Source organism: Oncorhynchus tshawytscha, linkage group LG04 (assembly GCF_018296145.1).
Source record: "Oncorhynchus tshawytscha isolate Ot180627B linkage group LG04, Otsh_v2.0, whole genome shotgun sequence".
NCBI lineage: Eukaryota > Metazoa > Chordata > Actinopteri > Salmoniformes > Salmonidae > Oncorhynchus > Oncorhynchus tshawytscha.
The window spans coordinates 2,101,011-2,128,526 of record NC_056432.1 but is presented as its reverse complement, the minus strand read 5'-3'; the positions used below and the strand labels follow the sequence as shown (position 1 = coordinate 2,128,526).

Below are 27,516 nucleotides of genomic sequence, written 5' to 3'. Positions count from 1 at the left end.
AAAATGGCTGTTTTTCTGTGACTAGGTACTGACCTAACATAATCGTTTGGTGTGCTTTCGTCGTAAAGCCTTTTTGAAATCGGACACTGTCGTGGGATTAACAACACGTTTATCTTTCAAATGGTGTAAAATACTTCTATGTTTGAGGAATTTTAATCATGTGATTTCTATTGTTTTGAATTTGGCGCCCTGCACTTTCACTGGCTGTTGTCATATCGACCCCGTTAGCGGGATCTAAGCCATAAGAAGAGGTTATGTCATATTTATTACCCCCAGCGGACTAGCCATGGTTATTACATAGTTATTACCCCCAGCGGACTAGCCACGGTTATTACCCCCAGCGGACTAGCCACAGTTATTACCCCCAGCGGACTAGCCACAGTTATTACCCCCAGCGGACTAGCCACGGTTATTACCCCCAGCGGACTAGCCACGGTTATTACCCCCAGCGGACAAGCCACGGTTATTACCCCAAGCGGACAAGACACGGTCATTACACCCAGCGGACTAGCCACGGTTATTACCCCCAGTGGACTAGCCACGGTTATTACCCCCAGCGGACTAGCCACGGTTATTACCCCCAGCGGACTAGCCACGGTTATTACCCCCAGCGGACTAGCCACGGTTATTACCCCCAGTGGACTAGACATGGTTATTACCCCCAGTGGACTAGACATGGTTATTACACAGTTATTACCCCCAGCAGACTAGACACGGTTATTACCCCCAGCGGACTAGCCACGGTTATTACCCCCAGTGGACTAGACATGGTTATTACCCCCAGTGGACTAGACATGGTTATTACACAGTTATTACAACCATCAGACTAGTCCCAGAAGCCAGTCTCTATGCATGCAGAGACAAAAGGAAGTCTACATTTATCTGCTGACTAGTGAAGTGTACTGGGATGTAATGTGACTCTACAGGGGGTTTCTTCAAAGAGCTGGTTCCACTCTGTTGGGCCTCAAGACAAGACCATTCACTTATTTATTATTTATCATCTCCTATTGCCTTATATTGCGTGCTTGGCCATGTCTTGCCTCCTAATGACACTTCCTTCGTTTAAACGATGGCTAAATATGAATTACACAACATTCAAAATAAATCTGGCCTTTTCATAGAATGTTTTTTTGTCTTGTTTGCTAGTTGGTAATGTAGCCCTCTGCGACACGCATATGCAAGCCAGCTATAATGCTATGAAGGAATGGACGAGTGCTATTCGCTTCCTCAGTCCTTTTGCGTAAAACGACCGGCTTGGAGGTAGGATTAAAATCTGCTCTGACAGTCTGTCAGGAATGACAACGTTTCTGTTAATAACTTACCACTGAGGGGGCTGCTTCAAGTACAGACCTGACGCCCTGTCTCTCCCTGACACACGGTAGATATTAGAGAGACCGCACACACACACATACATACACGCACAATCAACAACACAATAAGGCATGTGTACACACACACACTGATACCTGAATGAAGACCATAACAGCCTGCTGCCTGAATAAAGACCATAACAGCCTGCTGCCTGAATAAAGACCATAACAGCCTGCTGCCTGAATAAAGACCATAACAGCCTGCTGCCTGTATAAAGACCATAACAGCCTGCTGCCTGTATAAAGACCATAACAGCCTGCTGCCTGAATAAAGACCATAACAGCCTGCTGCCTAAATCATTTTACTGTGTTAAGTGTGTAGTTACACATCCTTTTACTGTGTCAGTGTGTAGTGACACATCCTTTTACTGTGTTAAGTGTGTAGTTACACATCCTTTTACTGTGTCAGTGTGTAGTGACACATCCTTTTACTGTGTCAGTGTGTAGTGACACATCCTTTTACTGTGTTAAGTGTGTAGTGACACATCCTTTTACTGTGTTAAGTGTGTAGTGACACATCCTTTTACTGTGTCAGTGTGTCGTGACACATCCTTTTACTGTGTCAGTGTGTCGTGACACATCCTTTTACTGTGTCAGTGTGTAGTGACACATCCTTTTACTGTGTCAGTGTGTAGTGACACATCCTTTTACTATGTCAGTGTGTAGTTACACATCATTTTACTATGTCAATATGTAGTTTTGGCGCCAAACTGGTGGCAGTTGTGAAAAAAAGTGAAGACCCATAAGAGTTGTAGAGGTAATTGAAAATAATGCCATTGTTCATTAAATGCTTTTTTCATTAAATAGACTTCTTCCACTTAAACACAATGGTCTATATACTAGAAACTCAATATGTAATAAAAACAACATGGACTCAGATATTTAAAAAATCCTAAATATATAGGAATAATTTTTTTAAAAGTTTGAGTGAAAATTAGTTAAGATAGATTTTCTGTTAATTGCCAAGATTACTGAGGAATCCGGTAACGTTAGTAAATTACCGGTAGAGTTGCTCCACGGCAGATAGGGTGATCTTTCTAAAATATGATTTGATGGATCCAGGGAATAGAACAAGATTTGTTTTAAGTGCTTCTTGCACGACAAGGTCAGGGAGAATGCCCTCTTGTAAACCTTTTTACTTGAGCTCTCAGAACAACTCAACAAAACACGGAGAAGAAACATTCCGAGCCGTTGGTCAGGGCTGAATGTGTTTGGAGCCGTTGGTCAGGGCTGAATGTGTTTGGAGCCGTTGGTCAGGGCTGAATGTGTGTTGGAGCCGTTGGTCAGGGCTGAATGTGTGTTGGAGCCGTTGGTCAGGGCTGAATGTATGTTGGAGCCGTTGGTCAGGGCTGAATGTGTTTGGAGCCGTTGGTCAGGGCTGAATGTGTGTTGGAGCCGTTGGTCAGGGCTGAGTGTGTTTGGAGCCGTTGGTCAGGGCTGAATGTGTGTTGGAGCCGTTGGTCAGGGCTGAATGTATGTTGGAGCCGTTGGTCAGGGCTGAATGTGTGTTGGAGCCGTTGGTCAGGGCTGAATGTGTGTTGGAGCCGTTGGTCAGGGCTGAATGTGTGTTGGAGCCGTTGGTCAGGGCTGAATGTGTTTGGAGCCGTTGGTCAGGGCTGAATGTGTTGGAGCCGTTGGTCAGGGCTGAATGTGTTGGAGCCGTTGGTCAGGGCTGAATGTGTGTTTGGAGCCGTTGGTCAGGGCTGAATGTGTTTGGAGCCGTTGGTCAGGGCTGAATGTGTTTGAGCCGTTGGTCAGGGCTGAATGTGTTGGAGCCGTTGGTCAGGGCTGAATGTGTTTGGAGCCGTTGGTCAGGGCTGAATGGAGCCGTTGGTCAGGGCTGAATGTGTGTTTGGAGCCGTTGGTCAGGGCTGAATGTGTGTTGGAGCCGTTGGTCAGGGCTGAATGTGTTGGAGCCGTTGGTCAGGGCTGAATGTGTTTGGAGCCGTTGGTCAGGGCTGAATGTGTGTTGGAGCAGTTGGTCAGGGCTGAATGTGTTGGAGCCGTTGGTCAGGGCTGAATGTGTTGGAGCCGTTGGTCAGGGCTGAATGTGTTTGGAGCCGTTGGTCAGGGCTGAATGTGTTGGAGCCGTTGGTCAGGGCTGAATGTGTGTTTGGAGCCGTTGGTCAGGGCTGAATGTGTGTTGGAGCCGTTGGTCAGGGCTGAGTGTGTTTGGAGCCGTTGGTCAGGGCTGAATGTGTGTTGGAGCCGTTGGTCAGGGCTGAATGTGTTGGAGCAGTTGGTCAGGGCTGAATGTGTGTTGGAGCCGTTGGTCAGGGCTGAATGTGTGTTGGAGCCGTTGGTCAGGGCTGAATGTGTGTTGGAGCCGTTGGTCAGGGCTGAATGTGTGTTGGAGCCGTTGGTCAGGGCTGAATGTGTGTTGGAGCCGTTGGTCAGGGCTGAATGTGTGTTGGAGCCGTTGGTCAGGGCTGAATGTGTGTTGGAGCCGTTGGTCAGGGCTGAATGTGTGTTGGAGCCGTTGGTCAGGGCTGAATGTGTGTTGGAGCCGTTGGTCAGGGCTGAATGTGTTGGAGCCGTTGGTCAGGGCTGAATGTGTGTTGGAGCCGTTGGTCAGGGCTGAATGTGTGTTGGAGCCGTTGGTCAGGGCTGAATGTGTGTTGGAGCCGTTGGTCAGGGCTGAATGTGTGTTGGAGCCGTTGGTCAGGGCTGAATGTGTTGGAGCCGTTGGTCAGGGCTGAATGTATTTGGAGCCGTTGGTCAGGGCTGAATGTGTGTTGGAGCCGTTGGTCAGGGCTGAATGTGTGTTGGAGCCGTTGGTCAGGGCTGAATGTGTGTTGGAGCCGTTGGTCAGGGCTGAATGTGTGTTGGAGCCGTTGGTCAGGGCTGAATGTGTGTTGGAGCCGTTGGTCAGGGCTGAATGTGTGTTGGAGCAGTTGGTCAGGGCTGAATGTGTGTTGGAGCAGTTGGTCAGGGCTGAATGTGTGTTGGAGCAGTTGGTCAGGGCTGAATGTGTTGGAGCCGTTGGTCAGGGCTGAATGTGTGTTGGAGCCATTGGTCAGGGCTGAATGTGTGTTGGAGCCGTTGGTCAGGGCTGAATGTGTGTTGGAGCCGTTGGTCAGGGCTGAATGTGTGTTGGAGCCGTTGGTCAGGGCTGAATGTGTTTGGAGCCGTTGGTCAGGGCTGAATGTGTTTGGAGCCGTTGGTCAGGGCTGAATGTGTGTTGGAGCCGTTGGTCAGGGCTGAATGTGTGTTGGAGCCGTTGGTCAGGGCTGAATGTGTGTTGGAGCCGTTGGTCAGGGCTGAATGTGTGTTGGAGCCGTTGGTCAGGGCTGAATGTGTGTTGGAGCCGTTGGTCAGGGCTGAATGTGTTGGAGCCGTTGGTCAGGGCTGAATGTGTGTTGGAGCCGTTGGTCAGGGCTGAATGTGTGTTGGAGCCGTTGGTCAGGGCTGAATGTGTGTTGGAGCCGTTGGTCAGGGCTGAATGTGTGTTGGAGCCGTTGGTCAGGGCTGAATGTGTTGGAGCCGTTGGTCAGGGCTGAATGTATTTGGAGCCGTTGGTCAGGGCTGAATGTGTGTTGGAGCCGTTGGTCAGGGCTGAATGTGTGTTGGAGCCGTTGGTCAGGGCTGAATGTGTGTTGGAGCCGTTGGTCAGGGCTGAATGTGTGTTGGAGCCGTTGGTCAGGGCTGAATGTGTGTTGGAGCCGTTGGTCAGGGCTGAATGTGTGTTGGAGCAGTTGGTCAGGGCTGAATGTGTGTTGGAGCAGTTGGTCAGGGCTGAATGTGTGTTGGAGCCGTTGGTCAGGGCTGAATGTGTGTTGGAGCAGTTGGTCAGGGCTGAATGTGTTGGAGCCGTTGGTCAGGGCTGAATGTGTGTTGGAGCCATTGGTCAGGGCTGAATGTGTGTTGGAGCCGTTGGTCAGGGCTGAATGTGTGTTGGAGCCGTTGGTCAGGGCTGAATGTGTGTTGGAGCCGTTGGTCAGGGCTGAATGTGTGTTGGAGCCGTTGGTCAGGGCTGAATGTGTTGGAGCCGTTGGTCAGGGCTGAATGTGTTTGGAGCCGTTGGTCAGGGCTGAATGTGTTTGGAGCCGTTGGTCAGGGCTGAATGTGTTGGAGCCGTTGGTCAGGGCTGAATGTGTTTGGAGCCGTTGGTCAGGGCTGAATGTGTGTTGGAGCCGTTGGTCAGGGCTGAATGTGTGTTGGAGCCGTTGGTCAGGGCTGAATGTGTGTTGGAGCCGTTGGTCAGGGCTGAATGTGTTGGAGCCGTTGGTCAGTGCTGAATGTGTTGGAGCCGTTGGTCAGGGCTGAATGTGTGTTTGGAGCCGTTGGTCAGGGCTGAATGTGTGTTTGGAGCCGTTGGTCAGGGCTGAATGTGTGTTGGAGCAGTTGGTCAGGGCTGAATGTGTTGGAGCCGTTGGTCAGGGCTGAATGTGTTGGAGCCGTTGGTCAGGGCTGAATGTGTTGGAGCCGTTGGTCAGGGCTGAATGTGTGTTTGGAGCCGTTGGTCAGGGCTGAATGTGTGTTGGAGCCGTTGGTCAGGGCTGAATGTGTTGGAGCCGTTGGTCAGGGCTGAATGTGTGTTTGGAGCCGTTGGTCAGGGCTGAATGTGTGTTGGAGCAGTTGGTCAGGGCTGAATGTGTTGGAGCCGTTGGTCAGGGCTGAATGTGTTTGAGCCGTTGGTCAGGGCTGAATGTGTTTGGAGCCGTTGGTCAGGGCTGAATGTGTTGGAGCCGTTGGTCAGGGCTGAATGTGTGTTTGGAGCCGTTGGTCAGGGCTGAATGTGTTTGGAGCCGTTGGTCAGGGCTGAATGTGTTGGAGCCGTTGGTCAGGGCTGAGTGTGTTTGGAGCCGTTGGTCAGGGCTGAATGTGTGTTGGAGCAGTTGGTCAGGGCTGAATGTGTTGGAGCAGTTGGTCAGGGCTGAATGTGTGTTGGAGCCGTTGGTCAGGGCTGAATGTGTGTTGGAGCCGTTGGTCAGGGCTGAATGTGTTGGAGCCGTTGGTCAGGGCTGAATGTGTGTTGGAGCCGTTGGTCAGGGCTGAATGTGTGTTGGAGCCGTTGGTCAGGGCTGAATGTGTGTTGGAGCCGTTGGTCAGGGCTGAATGTGTGTTGGAGCCGTTGGTCAGGGCTGAATGTGTGTTGGAGCCGTTGGTCAGGGCTGAATGTGTGTTGGAGCCGTTGGTCAGGGCTGAATGTGTTGGAGCCGTTGGTCAGGGCTGAATGTATTTGGAGCCGTTGGTCAGGGCTGAATGTGTGTTGGAGCCGTTGGTCAGGGCTGAATGTGTGTTGGAGCCGTTGGTCAGGGCTGAATGTGTGTTGGAGCCGTTGGTCAGGGCTGAATGTGTGTTGGAGCCGTTGGTCAGGGCTGAATGTGTGTTGGAGCCGTTGGTCAGGGCGTTGGTCAGGGCTGAATGTGTGTTGGAGCAGTTGGTCAGGGCTGAATGTGTGTTGGAGCAGTTGGTCAGGGCTGAATGTGTGTTGGAGCCGTTGGTCAGGGCTGAATGTGTGTTGGAGCAGTTGGTCAGGGCTGAATGTGTTGGAGCCGTTGGTCAGGGCTGAATGTGTGTTGGAGCAGTTGGTCAGGGCTGAATGTGTTGGAGCCGTTGGTCAGGGCTGAATGTGTGTTGGAGCCATTGGTCAGGGCTGAATGTGTGTTGGAGCCGTTGGTCAGGGCTGAATGTGTGTTGGAGCCGTTGGTCAGGGCTGAATGTGTGTTGGAGCCGTTGGTCAGGGCTGAATGTGTGTTGGAGCCGTTGTTCAGGGCGGAATGTGTTTGGAGCCGTTGGTCAGGGCTGAGTGTGTTGGAGCAGTTGGTCAGGGCTGAATGTGTTGGAGCAGTTGTTCAGGGCTGAATGTGTTGGAGCCGTTGGTCAGGGCTGAATGTGTTGGAGCCGTTGGTCAGGGCTGAATGTGTTTGGAGCCGTTGGTCAGGGCTGAATGTGTGTTGGAGCCGTTGGTCAGGGCTGAATGTGTTGGAGCAGTTGGTCAGGGCTGAATGTGTTGGAGCCGTTGGTCAGGGCTGAATGTGTTTGGAGCCGTTGGTCAGGGCTGAATGTGTTGGGAGCTGTTGAAAAGCATCAGTCTGTTCTGGACGTTCAGGGCCTGTTCTTGTTTTGATTCCTGACACAAATCAAATGATTCATGCCTGGTCCTTTTACCAACGTACTGTGTGTCACGTTAGTGAAAGTAAAAACAGAGCTTTAACGCAACACACCCACCTACTGGTTGTGATTGGATAGAAATATTGGAGTTATGGCCATCCACTTAAATTCTCTCTGCTCTCTCTCCGCTCGCTCTCTCCGCTCGCTCTCTTCACAAGGGGATGTTTTGGCATTGGAAACATATGTTTACATTGCCAAAGCAAGTATATTTGTCTATATACAATGTTGTAATGATGTGCAAATAGTTAAAGTACAAAAGGGAAAATAAATAAACAAACAGTTTGTATTTACAAATGGTATTTGTTCTTCACTGGTTGCCCTATTTTTGTGGTAACAGGTCACACATCTTGCTGCTGTGATGGCACACTGATATTTCAGCCAATATATATGTGAGTTTATCAAAATTGATTTTGTTTTCAAATTCTTTGTGTGTCTGTGTAAGCTGATGGAAATATGTGTCTCTAATATGGTCATACATTTGGCAGGAGGTTAGGAAGTGCAGCTCAGTTTCCACCTCATTTTGTGAGCACTGTGCACATAGCTGGTCTTCTCTTGAGAGCCATGTCTGCCTACGGCGGCCTTTCTCAATAGCAAGGCTATGCTCACTGAGTCTGTACATAGTCAAAGCTTTCCTTAAATTTGGGTCAGTCACAGTGGTCAAGTGTTCTGCCAAGGTGTACTCTCGGTTTAGGGCCAAATAGCATTCTAGTTTGCTCTATTTTTTTGTGAATTCTTTCCAATGTGTCAAGTAATTATATTTTTGTTTTCTCATGAATTGGTTGGGTCTAATTGTGTTGCTGTCCCTGTGCTCTGTCGGGTCTGTTTGTGAACAGAGCCCCAGGATCAGGCCAGGTGCTGCAGACTGTTCTAGTGCCCTCTCCAATTTGTTGATATATAGAGTTGAAGTCTGAAGTTTACATACACCTTAGCCAAATACATTTAAACAGAGTTTTTCACAATTCCTGGCATTTAATCCAAGTAACAATTCCCTGTCTTAGATCAGTTAGGATCACCACTGTATTTTAAGAATGTGAAATGTCAGAATAATAGTAGATAATTGTTTATTGCAGCTTTTGTTTCTTTCATTCCCAGTGGGTCAGAAGTTTGCATACACTCAATTAGTATTTGGTAGCATTGCCTTTAAATGGTTTAACTTGGTCAAACGTTTCAGGTAGCCTTCCACAAGCTTCCCACAATAAGTTGGGTGAATTTTGGCCCATTCCTCCTGACAGAGCTGGAGTAACTGAATCAGGTTTGTAGGCCTCCTTGCTCGCACACGCTTTTTCAGTTCTGCCCACAAATTTTCTATGGGATTGAGGTCAGGGCTTTGCCATGGCCACTCCAATACCTTGACTTTGTGGTCCTTAAGCCATTTTGCCACAACTTTGGAAGTATGCTTGGGGTCATTGTCCATTTGGAAGACCCATTCACGACCAAGCTTTAACTTCCTGACTGATGTCTTGAGATGTTGCTTCAATATATACACGTAATTTTCCAGCCTCATGATGCCATCTATTTTGTAATGTGCACCAGTCCCTTTCTGCAGCAAAGCACCCCTGCAACATGACGCTGCCACCCCCGTGCTTCACGGTTGGGATGGTGTTCTTCGGCTTGCAAGACTCCCCCTTTTTGCTCCAAACATAACGATGGCCGTTATGGCCAAACAGTTCTATTTTTGTTACATCAGACCAGAGGACATTTCTCCAAAAAGTACGATCTTTGTCCCCATGTGCAGTTGCAAACCGTAGTCTGGCTTTTCATGGCGGTTGTGGAGCAGTGGCTTCTTCCTTGCTGAGCGGCCTTTCAGGTTATGTCGACATAGGACTCGTTTTACTGTGGATATAGATACTTTTGTACCCGTTTCCTCCAGCATCTTCACAAGGTCCTTTGCTGTTGTTCTGGGATTGATTTGCACTTTTCGCACCAAAGTACGTTCATCTCTAGGAGACAGAACCCGTCTCCTTCCTGAGCGGTATGATGGCTGCGTGGTCCCATGGTGCTTATACTTGCGTACTATTGTTTGTATAGATGAACGTGGTACCTTCAGGCATTTGAAAATTGCTCCCAAAGATGAACCAGACTTGTGGAGGTTTACCATTTTTTTTCTGAGGTCTTGGCTGATTTCTTTTGATTTTCCCATGATGTCAATCAAAGAGGCACTGAGTCTGAAGGTAGACCTTGAAATACATCCACAGGGACACCTCCAATTGACTCAAATGATGTCAATTAGCCGATCAGAAACTTCTAAAGCCATGACATAATTTTCTGGAATTTTCCAAGTTGTTTAGGCACAGTCAACTTAGTGTATGCAAACTTCTGACCCACTGGAATCGTGATACAGTAAATTATAAGTAAAATAATCTGTCTGTAAACAATTGTTGGAAAAATTGCTTGTGTCATGCACAAAGTAGATGTCCTAACCGACTTGCCAAAACTATAGTTTGTTAACAAGAAGTTTGTGGAGTGGTTGAAAAACGAGTTTTAATGACTGCAACCTAAGTGTATCTAAACTTCCGACTTCAACTGCATGTTAAAGAAGGTGGGGCTTAAGCTGCATCCCTGTCTCAACCCACGGCCATGTGAAAAGAAATCTTTCTCTCCCTCTCTCCCTCTTTCCCTCCTCCTGCAGAGCCCTAGCTGAACGGCTTGTTGACAATGAAGTCTCTTGTGATGGTTGTGGCTGGCATGTCTAATTTACATATATCTGACGAGCAGCCTAGGAATTAGCGGTGCTGAGTTCCCCCATGAATAACGCCTCCTTTCTCCCTCCCAGACATCCCCCTGATCCTCTCTGCCATAGTGAAAGAACTTCACATTACCTCAGCTTGGGGCACCAGCTAACAACTGGTCCAACCAGGCCAGAGAGTTGTGTGTTATGTTTATATTTCAGTATAGGGAATCCTAAAGTATATGGGGAGTAGGGGGTGGTACTGGTAAAATATGACCCTATCCTCTCCCCCGTATCGTCCCCCCTCATCCTCTCTGGGATGAAGAACCCTTTTGGAATCCTTTTTCTAAGAGCGTATGGCCCAGTCCGTTTCTAGGCCCAGTCCGTTATGTTGTTTACCTTGACTCAACTACAGACTAACTGGAGAGGTTTCCCAGCCGCTGGGTCTAGCATAGCACAGACATGAAGTGCACACACACACACACACACACACACACACACACACACACACACACACACACACACACACACACACACACACACACACACACACACACACACACACACACACACACACACACAGCCATTGGGCCTAGCATAGCACACACATGTGACAAGGTAGTATACAGAAGATAGCCCTAGTCCATATTATGGCAAGAACAGCTCAAATAAGCAAAGAGAAACGACAGTCCATCATTACTTTAAGACATGAAAGTCAGTCAATACAGAACATTTCAAGGACTTTGAAACACACACAGTTGTGTTGTGACAAGGTAGGGTTGGTATACAGAAGATAGCCCTAGTCCATATTATGGCAAGAACAGCTCAAATAAGCAAAGAGAAACGACAGTCCATCATTACTTTAAGACATGAAAGTCAGTCAATACAGAACATTTCAAGGACTTTGAAAGTTCCTTCAAGTGCAGTCGCAAAAAAAACAAGAGCTATGATGAAACTGTCTCTCATGAGGACCGCTACAGGAAAGGAAGACCCAGAGTTACCTCTGCTGCAGAGGATAAGTTCATTAGAGTTAACTGTCTCTCATGAGGACCGCTACAGGAAAGGAAGACCCAGAGTTACCTCTGCTGTAGAGGATAAGTTCATTAGAGTTAACTGTCTCTCATGAGGACCGCTACAGGAAAGGAAGACCCAGAGTTACCTCTGCTCTAGAGGATAAGTTCAGAGTAACCAGCCTCAGAAATTTAGGTCCAAATAAATGCTTCACAGAGTTCAAGTAACTGACATATCTCAACATCAACTGTTCAGAGGAGACTGTGTGAATCAGGCCTTCATGGTTGAATTGCTGCAAAGAAACCACTACTAAAGGACACCAATAAGAAGAAGACTCTTGTTTGGGCCAGGAAACACAAGCAATGAACATTTAGACTGGTGGAAATCTGTCCTTTGGTCTGATGAGTCCAAATTTGAGATGTTTGATTCCAACCGTCGTGTCTTTGTGAGACGCTGTGTGGGTGAACGGATGATCTCCGAATTTGTATTTCCCACCATAAAGCATGGAGAAAGAAGTGTGATGGTGTGGGGGTGCTTTGCTGGTGACACTGTCTGATTTATTTAGAATTCAAGGCACACTTAACCAGCATGGCTACCACAGCCTTCTGCAGCGATACGCCATCCCATCTGATTTGGGCTAAGTCCCACTATCATTTGTTTTTCCACAGGACAATGACCCAACACACCTCCAGGCTGTATAAGGGTTATTTAACCAAGAAGGAGAGTGATGAAATGCTGCATCAGATGACCTGGCCTCCACAATCCCCCAATCTCAACCCAATTGAGATGGTTTGGGATGAGTCAGACCGGCGAGTGAAGGAAAAGCAGCCAACAATTGCTCAGAATATGTGGGAACTCCTTCAAGACTGTTGGAAAAGCATTCCAGGTGAAGCTGGTTGAGAGAATGACAAGAGTGTGCAAAGCTGTCATCAAATATATTTTGATTTGTTTAACACTTTTTTGGTTACTACATGATTCCATGTGTTATATCATAGGTTTTGAGGTCTTCACTATTATTCTACAATGTAGAAAATAGTAAAAACAAAGAAAAACCCTTGAATGAGTAGGTGTGTCCAAACTTTTGACTGGTACTGTATATACATGATCACAGTCTTCACAGTTAACAGTTGGTTTAGAGTTTAGGATGCCAGACGTACGTACATTGTCACAGTCTTCACAGTTAACAGTTGGTTTAGAGTTTAGGATGCCAGACGTACGTACATTGTCACAGTCTTCACAGTTAACAGTTGGTTTAGAGTTTAGGATGCCAGACGTACGTACATTGTCACAGTCTTCACAGTTAACAGTTGGTTTAGAGTTTAGGATGCCAGACGTACGTACATTGTCACAGTCGTCACAGTCCGGTAGACCAGCTTTCTGAATTGATCTCTTGACCTCCAGGGAGAAGTTGTCAAACTCTGGTTTGACCGTCCGGAGCAGCGTGACCGTGTTGAGGGCAGAGTACGCCTGTCGCGCCTCACTGTCGTACCTATCCCCTCGCTTCCACGAGCCGTTGCCTAGGAAACCAAACAGGGAGAGATGAAAAAGAGGTGACATTTTTGACATGTTGAAAAGTTTCTGTCTATAACCATGTAGTGCAGCCCTCGGCATGGAGATGTGCATAGTGGGAAGGTCTTTACAAGCATTACAACATGGCCAAGCATTACAACATGGTTGTATATATGTAGGGCTGGGAACAACAGAGTATATATGTAGGGCTGGGAACAACAGAGTATATATGTAGGGAACAACAGAGTATATATGTAGGGAACAACAGAGTATATATGTAGGGCTGGGAACAACAGAGTATATATGTAGGGAACAACAGAGTATATATGTAGGGAACAACAGAGTATATATGTAGGGAACAACAGAGTATATATGTAGGGCTGGGAACAACAGAGTATATATGTAGGGCTGGGAACAACAGAGTATATATGTAGGGAACAACAGAGTATATATGTAGGGCTGGGAACAACAGAGTATATATGTAGGGAACAACGGAGTATATATGTAGGGCTGTGAACAACAGAGTATATATGTAGGGCTGGGAACAACAGAGTGTATATGTAGGCCTGGGAACAACAGAGTATATGTAGGGCTGGGAACAACAGAGTATATATGTAGGGAACAACATAGTATATATGTAGGGAACAACAGAGTATATATTTAGGGCTGGGAACAGAGTATATATGTAGGGCTGGGAACATAGTATATATGTAGGTCTGGCAACGTTGTGCTGATGTGTATTTTTACCGTAGGACGAGGAGTTGAAGAGTTCGATGTTGAAGAAGATGTAGCTGCCGTTGGTGATCCTCCTTCTGTGAACCGCTAGCATGATGTCTCGGACAACGTCTGCTCCCGCACACATGATAACAACTGCAAGGAAACGACATGAAGGAAACAGTGTTACAACTCAACCCAGCAACAACAAGACGAGAAGACATGGAGGAAACAGTGTTACAACTCAACCCAGCAACAACAAGACGAGAAGACATGGAGGAAACTGTAACAACACGTTTTCAGCCTCAGAGATACTGGGGTGCAAAGGAGCAAAATAAATAAATACCAGTATGGGGATGAGGTAGGTAGATAGATGGGCTGTTTACAGATAGGCTAAGTACAGGTGCAGTGATCTGTAAAATGCTCTGACAGCTGGTGCTTAAAGCTAGTGAGGGAGATGTGAGTCTCCAGCTTCAGAAATGTTTGCAATTCGTTCCAGTCATGGGCAGCAGAGAACTGGAAGGAAAGACGACCAAAGGAGGAATTGGCTTTGGGGGTGACCAGTGAGATATACCTGCTGGAGCGCGTGCTGCTATGGTGACCAGTGAGCTGAGATAAGGCGGTGCTTTACCTAGCAGAGACTTGTAGATAACCTGTAGCCAGTGGGTTTGCCGACGAGTATGAAGCGAGAGCCAACCAACGAGAGTGTACAGGTCGCAATGGTGGGTAGTGTATGGGGCTTTGGTGACAAAACGGATGGCACTGTGATAGACTGCATCCAGTTTGTTGAGTAGAGTGTTGGAGGCTATTTTATAGATGACATCACCAAAGTCGAGGATCGGTAGGATGGTCAGTTTTACTAGGGTATGTTTGGCAGCATGAATGAAGGATGTTTTGTTGCAATATAGGAAGCCGATTCTAGATTTAATTTTGGATTGGAGATGCTTAATGTGAGTCTGGAAGGAGAGTTTACAGTCTAACCAGACACCCAGGTATTTGTAGTTGTCCACGTATTCTAAGTCACAGCCGTCCAGAGTAGTGATGCTGGACGGGCGAGCAGGTGCGGGCAGCGATCGATTGAAAAGCATGCATTTAGTTTTACTTGCGTTTAAGAGCAGTTGGAGGCCACCATACAGAATGGTGTCGTCTGCGTAGAGGTGGATCAGAGAATCACCAGCAGCAAGAGCAACATCATTGATGTATACAGAAAAGAGAGTCGGCCTGAGAATTGAACCCTGTGGCACACCCATAGAGACTGTCAGAGGTCCAGACAACAGGCCCTCCGATTTGACACACTGAACTCTATCAGAGAATAGTTGGTAAACCAGGCGAGGCAATCATTTGAGAAACCAAGGCTGTCGAGTCTGCCAATAAGAATGTTGTGATTGACAGAGTCGAAAGCCTTGGCCAGGTCGATGAAGACGGCTGCACAGTAATGTCTCTTATCGATGGCGGTTATGATGTCGTTTAGAACCTTGAGCGTGGCTGAGGTACAACCATGACCAGCTCTGAAACCAGATTGCATAGGGGAGAAGGTATGGTGGGATTCGAAATGGTCAGTAATCCGTTTGTTAACTTGGCTTTCGAAGACCTTAGAAAGACAGGGTAGGATAGATATAGGTCTGTAGCAGTTTGGGTCTAGAGTGTCACCCCCTTTGAAGAGGGGGATGACCGCGGCAGCTTTCCAATCTTTGGGAATCTCAGACGATATGAAAGAGAGGTTGAACAGGCTAGTAATAGGGGTTGCAACAATTTCGGCAGATCATTTTAGAAAGAGAGGGTCCAGATTGTCTAGCCCGGCTGATTTGTAGGGGTCCAGATTTTGCAGCTCTTTTAGAACACCAGCTATCTGGATTTGGGAGAAGGAGAAATGGTGGGGGCTTTGGCGGGTTGCTGTGGAGGGTGCCGGGCAGTTGACCGGGGTAGGAGTAGCGATGTGGAAAGCATGGCCAGTCGTAGAGAAATGCTTATTGAAATTCTCAATTATAGCGGATTTATCGGTGGTGACAATGTTTCCTAGCCTCAGAGCAGTGGGCAGCTGGGAGGATGTGCTCTTATTCTCCATGGACTTTACAGTGTCCCAGAACATTTTTGAGTTAGTACTACAGAATGCAAATTTCTGTTTGAAAAAGCTTGCCTTAGCTTTTCTAACTGCCTGTGTATATTTGTTCCTAACTTCCCTGAAAAGTTGCATATCACGGGGACTATTCGATGCTAATGCAGAACGCCACAGGATGTTTTTGTGCTGGTCAAGGGCAGACAGGTCTGGCATGAACCAAGGACTATATCTATTCCTAGTTCTAATTTTTTGGGGAGGGGCATGCTTATTTAAGATGGTGAGGAAGGCACTTTTAAAGAATAGCCAGGCATCATCTACTGACGGGATGAGGTCAATGTCATTCCAGGATACCCCGGCAAGGTCGATTAGAAAGGCCTGCACGCAGAAGTGTTTTAGGGAGCGTTTGACAGTGATGAGGGGTGGTCGTTTGGTCGCAGACCCATTACAGATGCAGGCAATGAGGCAGTGATAGCTGAGATCTTGATTGAAAACAGCAGAGGTGTATTTGGAGGGCGAATTAATTAGGATGACATCTATGAGGGTGCCCGTGTTTACTGATTTGGGGTTGTACCTAGTAGGTTCATTGATCATTTGTGTGAGATTGAGGGCATCAAGCTTAGTTTGTAGGATGGCCGGGGTGTTAAGCATGTCCAGGTTTAGGTCACCTAGTAGCACGAGCTCAGAAGATAGATGGGGGGCAATCAGTTCACATATAGTATCGAGGGCACAGCTGGGGGCAGAGGGAGGTCTATAGCAAGCGGCAACAGTGAGAGACTTGTTTCTGGAAAGGTGAATTTTTAGAAGTAGAAGCTCAAATTGTTTGGGTACAGACTTAGCCTGCAGAGTTCTGTATTACTTTCGATCTTTGCAGTAAATTGCAACACCGCCCCCTTTGGCAGTTCTATCTTGGCGGAAAATGTTATAGTTAGCAATGGAGATTTCAGGGGTTTTGGTGGTTTTCCTAAGCCAGGATTCAGACACGGCTAAGACAAATGTCCAGGTACTAGGTAGGGTTCATGATGCCTTTGACCCCATTACATCAAATGTTACACCACCATATTTCTCAGTAGGTATGGGGTTCTTTTCTGCTTATGCCTCCTCATTTCAACAGGTGGAACTAACTTATTTCCATGTATGTGCCATGTGTCACGGGAGGCTGGTGACAGGAGGACGGCTCATTATAATAGCTGGAATGGAGAGACTGGAATGGTATCGAAACATATGGAAACGATGTGTTTGATACCCGTTCCATTTATTCCATTCCAGCTATTATAATGAGCCCGTCCTCCTCAATGAAGGTGCCACCAGCCGCCTGTTCTGTGTGTGTATGTTTTGTTTTATTAATTTAACCTTTTATTTAACTAGGCAAGTCAGTTAAGAACAAATTCTTATTAAGAATGACAGCCTAACAAAAGGCTAAATTAAAAATAAAAATAAACTGGAATTAAAAATAATAATAAATTAAATAAGAATATAGGACAAAACACACATCACGACAAGAGAGACAACACTACATAAAGAGAGACCTAAGACAACATAGCAAGGCAGCAACACATGCCAACACAGCATGGTAGCAACACAACATAACATCAACATGGTAGCAACAAAACATGGTAGCAGCACAAAACAGGGTACAAACATTATTGGGCACAGACAACAGCAAATAAAATCAATCAGAAGCTGAACAAGCGGGACAATGAGGTGATGAAGAGAAACCGATGTCACAGCTAGAGGCATGAGCCTCCCGCACAGTTGCAATAGTATTATGTGCTGATCATGTAAATGTAACTACATAGTGGACCTACCTACTTCTAGGTGACGATCAGGAAAAAGAAGTCAAGTCTTCCCTGGAGACATACCAAGTACCGCAGGCTAAGTAGCCCCACAGTAGCTTCAACCAATTGTCCCTACAAGTACTAAGATTCCATTAATGGCAACACTACACAGCACAGCCAGGGGATACCTGTCCTTAGGCTGGTCCCAGATCTGTCAATGGCAACACTACACATCACAGCCAGGGGATACCTGTCCTTAGGCTGGTCCCAGATCTGTCAATGGCAACACTACACATCACAGCCAGGGGATACCTGTCCTTAGGCTGGTCCCAGATCTGTCAATGGCAACACTACACATCACAGCCAGGGGATACCTGTCCTTAGGCTGGTCCCAGATCTGTCAATGGCAACACTACACATCACAGCCAGGGGATACCTGTCCTTAGGCTGGTCCCAGATCTGTCAATGGCAACACTACACATCACAGCCAGGGGATACCTGTCCTTAGGCTGGTCCCAGATCTGTCAATGGCAACACTACACATCACAGCCAGGGGATACCTGTCCTTAGGCTGGTCCCAGATCTGTCAATGGCAACATACCTGGATACAACAGGCTAGTCCCAGATCTGTCAATGGGTAACAAGGGGATACCTGTCCTTAGGCTGGTCCCAGATCTGTCAATGGCAACATACATCACAGCCATAGGGGTAACAACATGGTCCCAGATCTGTCAATGGGTACATCACAGCCAGGGGATAGTCCTTAGGCTGGTCCCAGATCTGTCAATGGCAACACTACACAGCACAGCCAGGGGATACCTGTCCTTAGGCTGGTCCCAGATCTGTCAATGGCAACACTACACAGCACAGCCAGGGGATACCTGTCCTTAGGCTGGTCCCAGATCTGTCAATGGCAACACTACACAGCACAGCCAGGGGATACCTGGATACAACATAGTCCATAGGGTAACAACATAGTCCATAGGGTAACAACATAGTCCATAGGGTAACAACATAGTCCATAGGGTAACAACATAGTCCATAGGGTAACAACATAGTCCATAGGGTAACAACATAGTCCATAGGGTAACAACATAGTCCATAGGGTAACAACATAGTCCATAGGGTAACAACATAGTCCATAGGGTAACAACATAGTCCATAGGGTAACAACGTGTCAAGTTAAATATCTATGGGTGAGGTGGTTATCTCCACTGTAAAAACGGCTGATTCCGAGGTGAATTGAAACGGCTGATTCCGAGGTGAATTGAAAACGGCTGATTCCGAGGTGAATTGAAAACGGCTGATTCCGAGGTGAATTGAAAACGGCTGATTCCGAGGTGAATTGAAAACGGCTGATTCTGAAATTAAATTTGTGATACTGTACCTTGTTGAAATATACGCCAGGTTAGGCAACAGCTCATAGCAGCGTACAATAGAGAAGGTAGTCCCAGCTCCAACAAACAGAAAACCTGTGCATTAGTTACAGTACATAAGTAAGATACAGTAGGGGACAGTCAGAGAGGGGCTCGGCGGCCCTAGTCCTGACCCAAACATCAACAGAAAACCTGTCTGGTTACTATGGAGCGAGGTTAAAAATACAACCCAACAAAACAGGCACACAAACAAACAACGAGGAGAGGCCAAGGGGGCATTTGGAAAAGGTTTGGAAATAACTCGGGGAGTGTCCCAGCGTTGACCAGCCGTGGTTAATAGGGTTGAGCATCAAATGGCCCTATATAGTGCACTACTTTGACCAGGGCCCATAGGGCTCTATATAAAAGGATAGGGGTCAAAGTAGTGCACTAAATAAGAAATCGGGGGGCCATTTGGAACACAACCAGAGTCTGCTGAAACATTCCCCTGTCACTGTAGCGCCCGGCTGGTCAGGGGGGGTCCAGAGAGGGGACACACTTCACCTCAGTCCTGCTGACAGCATTACTGGGACAGAGACAACAATACCAGCTCTGTGTCTCCCTGCGTCTGTCTGTCCCCCTGCGTCTGTCTGTCTCCCTGCGTCTGTCTGTGTGTCTCCCTGCGTCTGTCTATGTGTCTCCCTGCGTCTGTCTATGTGTCTCCCTGCGTCTGTGCGTCGGTGTCTTCCTGTGTCTGTCTGTCTGCCTCCCTGCCTGTCTGTCTGCCTCCCTGCCTATGTATGTCTGTCTGTCTGCCTGCCTGCCTGCCTATGTATGTCTGTATCCCTGTCTGTCTGCCTGTCTATCTCCCTGCCTGTCTGTCTGTCTGCCTGCCTGCCTGCCTATGTATGTCTGTATCCCTGTCTGTCTGCCTGTCTATCTCCCTGCCTGTCTGTCTGTCTGTCTCCCTGTCTGTCTGCCTGTATGTCTATCTCCCTGCCTGCCTGCCTGCCTGTCTGTCTGCATCTCCCTGTCTGTCTGTCTGCATCTGTCTGTCTGTCTGTCTGCATCTGTCTGTCTGTCTGCATCTGTCTGTCTGTCTGTCTGTCTCCCTGCCTGTCTGTCTGTCTGTCTCCCTGTCTGTCTGCCTGTATGTCTATCTCCCTGCCTGCCTGCCTGCCTGTCTGTCTGCATCTGTCTGTCTGTCTGCATCTGTCTGTCTGTCTGTCTGTCTGTCTGTCTGTCTGTCTGTGTCTGTTCTCCCCTCTAGGTAGGGAGCACTGAGCTCAGGAATGCAGAGAAGGGGCGCTACACACGGGCCCTACTTATCGTGGCTCACAGGACGTTTTATGTGTCTCCTTGGCTCATTATAAACATGGTGTTGTGCGAGTGCATTATGCAAATAGGGGAACGACGTTGTGCAAATCTGTAACGCTGCCTGCCTGTCTGCCTCTCTGCCTGCCTGCCTGTCTGCCTCTCTGCCTGCCTGTCTGCCTGTCTGTTACTACTGAGATGCTGAGAATGCTGCTGTGGGCAGAGGCAGAGAGAAGAGGAGAGAACAAGTATAAGAGGAGAAAAGGAGTGGAGGAGAGAGTGGAGTGAAGAGAAGGAGTGGAGGAGAGGGTGGAGTGAGGAGGAGTGGAGGAGAGGGTGGAGTGAGGAGGAGGAGAGAAGGAGTGGATGAAAGAGTGGAGTGGATGAGAGAGGAGTGGATGAGAGAGTGGAGTGGATGAGAGAGTGGAGTGGAGAGAAGAAGTGGATGAGAGAGTGGAGTGGATGAGAGAGTGGGGTGGATGAGAGAGTGGGGTGGATGAGAGAGTGGGGTGAAGAGAAGGAGTGGATGAGAGAGTGGAGTGAAGAGAAGGAGTGGATGAGAGAGTGGAGTGGATGAGAGAGTGGAGTGGAGAGGAGAGAAGTGGATGAGAGAGTGGGGTGGATGAGAGAGTGGAGGAGAGAGTGGAGTGGAGAAGGAGTGGAGGAGAGAAGGAGTGGAGGAGAGAGTGGAGTGGAGGAGGAGAGAAGGAGTGGAGGAGAGAGTGGAGGTGGAGAGAGAGAGGGAGGAGGGTGGAGGAGAGAGGGTGGAGTGGAGGAGAGAGGAGTGGAGGAGAGAGTGGAGTGGAGGATGAAAGAGTGGAGGTGGATGAAAGAGTGGAGTGGAGGAGAGAAGGAGTGGAGAAGAGAGTGGAGTGAGGAAGAAGGAGTGGAGGAGAGAGTGGAGTGAGGAGGAGGAGTGGAGGAGAGAGTGGAGTGGAGGGAGAGGGAGGGATGGAGTGGAGAAGAGGAGGAGTGGAGGAGAGAGTGGGTGGAGGAGAGAGTGGAGTGAGGAAGAGGAGTGGAGGAGAGAGTGGAGTGAGGAGGAGGAGGAGAGAGAGGGAGGAGTGGATGAGGAGGAGAGAAGGAGTGGAGGAGAGAGTGGAGAGGAGGAGTGGAGGAGAGAGGAGTGAGGAGGAGGAGAGAGAAGGAGTGGATGAGGCTGAGAGAGGAGTAGATGAGTGGATGAGGAGAGAGTGGAGTGGAGGAGGAGAGTGGAGTGAGGAGAGGAGGAGGAGGAGAGTGGATGAGAGAGTGGAGTGAGGAGGAGGAGTGGAGGAGAGAGTGGAGTGGAGGAGGAGGGAGTGGAGTGGATGAGAGAGTGAGAGAGTGAGGAGGAGGAGTGGATGTTGGAGGAGAGAAGGATGGTGGAGAGGAAGGAGTGGATGAGAGAGTCCAGAAACCGAGGGTGGTTTTAACCTTCCAGAGACTAGGGTGGAGAGAGAGGGGAGTGGATGAGAGAGTGGAGTGGAGGAGTTCAGTGATTTAGCTTATTATGTTGATGCCCATACATTTTCCAGGTAGAATAAACCTCTTTAGAATGGCATGGTGGTCAAAGCTTTGTATTTATTTTCAGTAGTACTAATTACCCCACCGAAGACATGTTTAAAAAAGCATACTTGGTCATAAGAGACTTTAACTGGACAAATAAAACTCATAGAATAAACAGCAAAGTTTTACATCTTCCAGAAACCGAGGGTGATTTTACACCTTCCAGAGACTGGGGTGGTTTTAACCTTCCAGAGACTGGGGTGGTTTTACACCTTCCAGAGACTGGGGTGGTTTTACACCTTCCAGAGACTGGGGTGGTTTTAACCTTCCAGAGACTGGGGTGGTTTTACACCTTCCAGAGACTGGGGTGGTTTTAACCTTCCAGAGACCGGAGTGGTTTTACAGCTTCCAGAGACCTAGGGTGGTTTTATACCTTCCTAAGACTGAGGGTGGTTTTACATCTTCCTAAGACTGGGGTGGTTTTAACCTTCCAGAGAAGACTTCCTAAGACTGGGGTGGTTTTTTACATCTTCCTTCCAGAGAAGGGTGGACTGGGGTGGTTTTAACCTTCCAGGCACTGAGGGTGGTTTTAACGTTCCAGAGACTGAGGGTGGTTTTAACCTTCCAGAGACCGAGGGTGGTTTTACATCTTCCTAAGACTGAGGGTGGTTTTAACGTTCCAGAGACTGAGGGTAGTTTCAATGTTCCAGAGACCGAGGGTAGTTTCAATGTTCCAGAGACCGAGGGTAGTTTTAATGTTCCAGAGACCGAGGGTAGTTTTAATGTTCCAGAGACCGAGGGTAGTTTTAATGTTCCAGACATGTAATTGTATCAACTCACCTTTTACTTACAACAAAGAGAAACAATGGGTACATATTGAAGATGCTCATCCCCAGAATATTTTTACGTGTCTGTTTTCACAGGATAAAGCTGAGAACATGAACAACTTTATAGGTCAGAAAATCATAGCAATAATGAATAAAATGAAACTTATTCTACAAGAACCAATATCCCTCCCTAGAAACACAACCATATGGAACCAGTCTTATTCTACAAGAACCAATATCCCTCCCTAGAAACACAACCATATGGAACCAGTCTTATTCTACAAGAACCAATATCCCTCCCTAGAAACACAACCATATGGAACCAGTCTTATTCTACAAGAACCAATATCCCTCCCTAGAAACACAACCATATGGAACCAGTCTTATTCTACAAGAACCAATATCCCTCCCTAGAAACACAACCATATGGAACCAGTCTTATTCTACAAGAACCAATATCCCTCCCTAGAAACACAACCATATGGAACCAGTCTTATTCTACAAGAACCAATATCCCTCCCTAGAAACACAACCATATGGAACCAGTCTTATTCTACAAGAACCAATATCCCTCCCTAGAAACACAACCATATGGAACCAGTCTTATTCTACAAGAACCAATATCCCTCCCTAGAAACACAACCATATGGAACCAGTCTTATTCTACAAGAACCAATATCCCTCCCTAGAAACACAACCATATGGAACCAGTCTTATTCTACAAGAACCAATATCCCTCCCTAGAAACACAACCATATGGAACCAGTCTTATTCTACAAGAACCAATATCCCTCCCTAGAAACACAACCATATGGAACCAGTCTTATTCTACAAGAACCAATATCCCTCCCTAGAAACACAACCATATGGAACCAGTCTTATTCTACAAGAACCAATATCCCTCCCTAGAAACACAACCATATGGAACCAGTCTTATTCTACAAGAACCAATATCCCTCCCTAGAAACACAACCATATGGAACCAGTCTTATTCTACAAGAACCAATATCCCTCCCTAGAAACACAACCATATGGAACCAGTCTTATTCTACAAGAACCAATATCCCTCCCTAGAAACACAACCATATGGAACCAGTCTTATTCTACAAGAACCAATATCCCTCCCTAGAAACACAACCATATGGAACCAGTCTTATTCTACAAGAACCAATATCCCTCCCTAGAAACACAACCATATGGAACCAGTCTTATTCTACAAGAACCAATATCCCTCCCTAGAAACACAACCATATGGAACCAGTCTTATTCTACAAGAACCAATATCCCTCCCTAGAAACACAACCATATGGAACCAGTCTTATTCTACAAGAACCAATATCCCTCCCTAGAAACACAACCATATGGAACCAGTCTTATTCTACAAGAACCAATATCCCTCCCTAGAAACACAACCATATGGAACCAGTCTTATTCTACAAGAACCAATATCCCTCCCTAGAAACACAACCATATGGAACCAGTCTTATTCTACAAGAACCAATATCCCTCCCTAGAAACACAACCATATGGAACCAGTCTTATTCTACAAGAACCAATATCCCTCCCTAGAAACACAACCATATGGAACCAGTCTTATTCTACAAGAACCAATATCCCTCCCTAGAAACACAACCATATGGAACCAGTCTTATTCTACAAGAACCAATATCCCTCCCTAGAAACACAACCATATGGAACCAGTCTTATTCTACAAGAACCAATATCCCTCCCTAGAAACACAACCATATGGAACCAGTCTTATTCTACAAGAACCAATATCCCTCCCTAGAAACACAACCATATGGAACCAGTCTTGTCAGAATTCACCGATAAATTGTTCCACATGGAAAACTAAAGGCATAGAACCCGTAAATTACTTGGTAACGGGACATTATTTCCATGAAAGAATTCATTTTGGTCTGACTAATCTAGATGGTTTCAAAATACATAAAACCTTTTTTTAAAGTTACATATCACGAAATTTCAATTTGAAATCTTTTGGACATCAGAGCAACCTTGAGGGAATCTTATTTGAGTCAGACACAGGATGTTCATACGATACATCAGATTTAAAAATAACCGATGAAGGGACAAGATGGAGGGGAAGTTGGAGCATAACAAACAAAATGACAGTTTATGAAAATGTAATCCATGTAATCCAGTATAAACTAATGTATTATACAAGATACAAAATTCAGACCCACAGAATGGGTCATATGGACACCGACACATTGAGACATTATTTCACTATATTAGAGGATAAGTTAGTCATTCTAACGATGTCACGCCCTGACCATAGAGAGCCTTTGTGAGTAGGTCAGGGCATGACTGGGGGGATATTCTAGTTTATTATTATTGCTATGTGGGGTTCTAGTTTATTTTTCTATGTTGGTGATTTGTATGATTCCCAATTAGAGGCAGCTGATAATCGTTGTATCTAATTGGGGATCATATTTAGGTAGCATTTTTTCCCACCTGTGTTTGTGGGATATTATTTTGTTTTGTGCACCACATAGTCACGTTTCGTTGTTAGTTTATTGATTTATTGTTTTTGCTAAGTTTCACTTTAATAAATATTATGCGGAACTCAACATCCGCTGTGCCTTGGTCTCCACACGTACGTGACAGAATATCCCACCAATAGAGGACCAAGCCGTGTGAAAAGGAGGTAAGGAAGTTTTGGACTTGGGAGGACATGAGAGGACACGAGACCCTTGCTTGGCGGGAGTCGCCAAGTTTTTCTGGGGAGGGGGCACATAGAGCTGTCAGCGGAGCCGAGGAGTGAACCAAACCCAGTCTGGGAGAAGAGGGAGAAACTGGAGGAGAGTGAACGGAGAGAGTCAGAGTCCGTCAGAGAGTGGATGGAGGTATTGGAGGAGAAAGAAAAGGACAGAGTTGTGGAGTTGGTGGAAGATGCACGACATTTGCCCTAAGGAGGGTGTTATCAGTTTAATGCCACCTGAGTCAGCTCTCCGTACTCGCCCTGAGGAGCGTGCTAGCCGTCTGGTGAAATCTGTGCCGGCTCTACGCACCAGGTCTCTAGTGCGCCTTCCCAGTCCGGTACGTCCTGCGCCGGCTCCACACACCAGGTCTCTAGTGCGCCTTCCCAGTCCGGTACGTCCTGTGCCGGCTCCACAGTCCGGTACGTCCTGTGCCGGCTCCACACTACCAGGTGCGCCTTCCCAGTCCACGTCCTGTGCCGGCTCTAGTGCGCCTTCCCAGTCCGGTACGTCCTGTGCCGGCTCCACACACCAGGTCTCTAGTGCGCCTTCCCAGTCCGGTACGTCCTGTGCCGGCTCCACACACCAGGTCTCTAGTGCGCCTTCCCAGTCCGGTACGTCCTGTGCCGGCTCCACACACCAGGTCTCTAGTGCGCCTTCCCAGTCCGGTACGTCCTGTGCCGGCTCCACACACCAGGTCTCTAGTGCGCCTTCCCAGTCCGGTACGTCCTGTGCCGGCTCCACACACCAGGTCTCTAGTGCGCCTTCCCAGTCCGGTACGTCCTGTGCCGGCTCCACACACTCGCCTTAAAGTGTGTGTCACCAGTCCAGTGCCACCTTTCCCTGCTCCACGTACTAGGCCTCCAGCGAGTATTAACAGTCCGGAACCTCCGGCGGGGGTCCACAGTCCGGAACCTCCGGCGGGGGTCCACAGTCCGGAACCTCCGGCGGGGTCCACAGTCCGGAACCTCCGGCGGGGGGTCCACAGTCCGGAACCTCCGGCGGGGGTCCACAGTCCGGAACCTCCGGCGCGGGTCCACAGTCCGGAACCTCCGGCGGGGGGGTGGGGGGGGGTACTGTCACGCCCTGACCATAGACAGCCTTTGTTTCTCTATAGTATAGTAAATCAGGGTATTCCAGTTTATTTTTTTAATGTGGGGTTCTAGTTTATTTTTCTATGTTGGTGATTTGTATGATTGCCAATTAGAGGCAGCTGTATCTAATTGGGGATCATATTTAGGAATAGTTTTTCCCACCTGTGTTTGTGGGATATTATTTTGTTTTGTGCACCACATAGTCACGTTTCGTTGTTAGTTTATTGATTTATTGTTTTTGCTAAGTTTCACTTTAATAAATATTATGTGGAACTCAACATCCACTGTGCCTTGGTCTGTCTCTCCACATGTACGTGACAATACCGTTTTACAGTATCTCTCAACTCTACTAAAAACGGGAGTATCAGTGAACACTGATTCTGAAAATGAATGCTCAGTTTGTTGTGCACGGCCTTGAGCAAGAACCACTATCAGCATTGTAGCCAAAGACTGTTATACCAGCTGTCTATTCTGTTGTGTTTTATTTTAAAAAATAGCAATAAGCATAAAACACAATTATATAAGGAATACACTGCATTTCAAACAGTCAACAATAATCTAATGAATTCAGGGCTTGTGATATTATATTGAGGCTGAATATAAGCCTTCCACAACCATCAGACCCACTAATCATTGAATTAATTTATTTAAAAAACATACATGTTTCATCGAGATACAGTATATTGTGAATCAGCCATCATTTAAAAACAAATCAAGATATGTTTTTAGGCCAAATCGCCCTAAAACGACATACTGCAAAAACGTGAGAACTTTAAACAAATGGCACTTTAAATAATGCCACTTTAAACAAATGGCACTTTAAATAATGCCACTTTAAACAAATGGCACTTTAAATATTGCCACTTTAAACAACACCACTTTAATAATGTTTACATATCTTTCATTACTCATATTACATGTATATACTGTATTTTATACCATCTACTGCACCTTGCCTATGCCGCTCGGCCATCGCTCATCCATATATTTACATGTACATATTCTCATTCACCCCTTTAGATTTGTGTGTATAAAGTAGTTGTTGGGGAATTGTTAGATTACCTGATAGATATTACTGCACTGTTGGAACTAGAAGCACAAGCATTTCGCTACCCTCGCATTAACATCTGCTAACCATGTGTATGTGACCAATACAATTTGATTTGAATTCCAAATCATCAGGCTGCAGGATTTAAGGTGTTGCTACTGTGCATATAATCCCCGTTACAGCCTAGCTGTGTATATAATCCCAGTTACAGCCTAGCTGTGTATATAATCCCCGTCACAGCCTAGCTGTGTATATAATCCCTGTTACAGCCTAGCTGTGTATATAATCCCTGTTACAGCCTAGCTGTGTATATATTCCCCGTTACAGCATGGCTGTATATATAATCCCTGTTAGTCTAGCTGTGTATATAATCCCTGTTACAGCCTGGCTGTGTATATAATCCCCGTCACAGCCTAGCTGTGAATATAATCCCCGTCACAGCCTAGC

General features: G+C 47.0%; 1 protein-coding gene across 1 annotated transcript in view; it reads right to left on the bottom strand.

Moving 5' to 3' along the window:
- LOC112241028 (atrial natriuretic peptide receptor 3-like) overlaps nt 1-27,516 on the bottom strand; it is a 73,456-nt gene that overhangs the window by 27,420 nt on the left and 18,520 nt on the right. Inside the window, exons 2-3 of the mRNA XM_042320219.1 lie at nt 13,423-13,545; nt 12,508-12,683 (exon numbers count right to left, since the gene is read on the bottom strand). Of these exons, the coding sequence (XP_042176153.1) occupies nt 12,508-12,683; nt 13,423-13,545 (299 nt within the window). The remainder of the gene's footprint in view (nt 1-12,507; nt 12,684-13,422; nt 13,546-27,516) is intronic.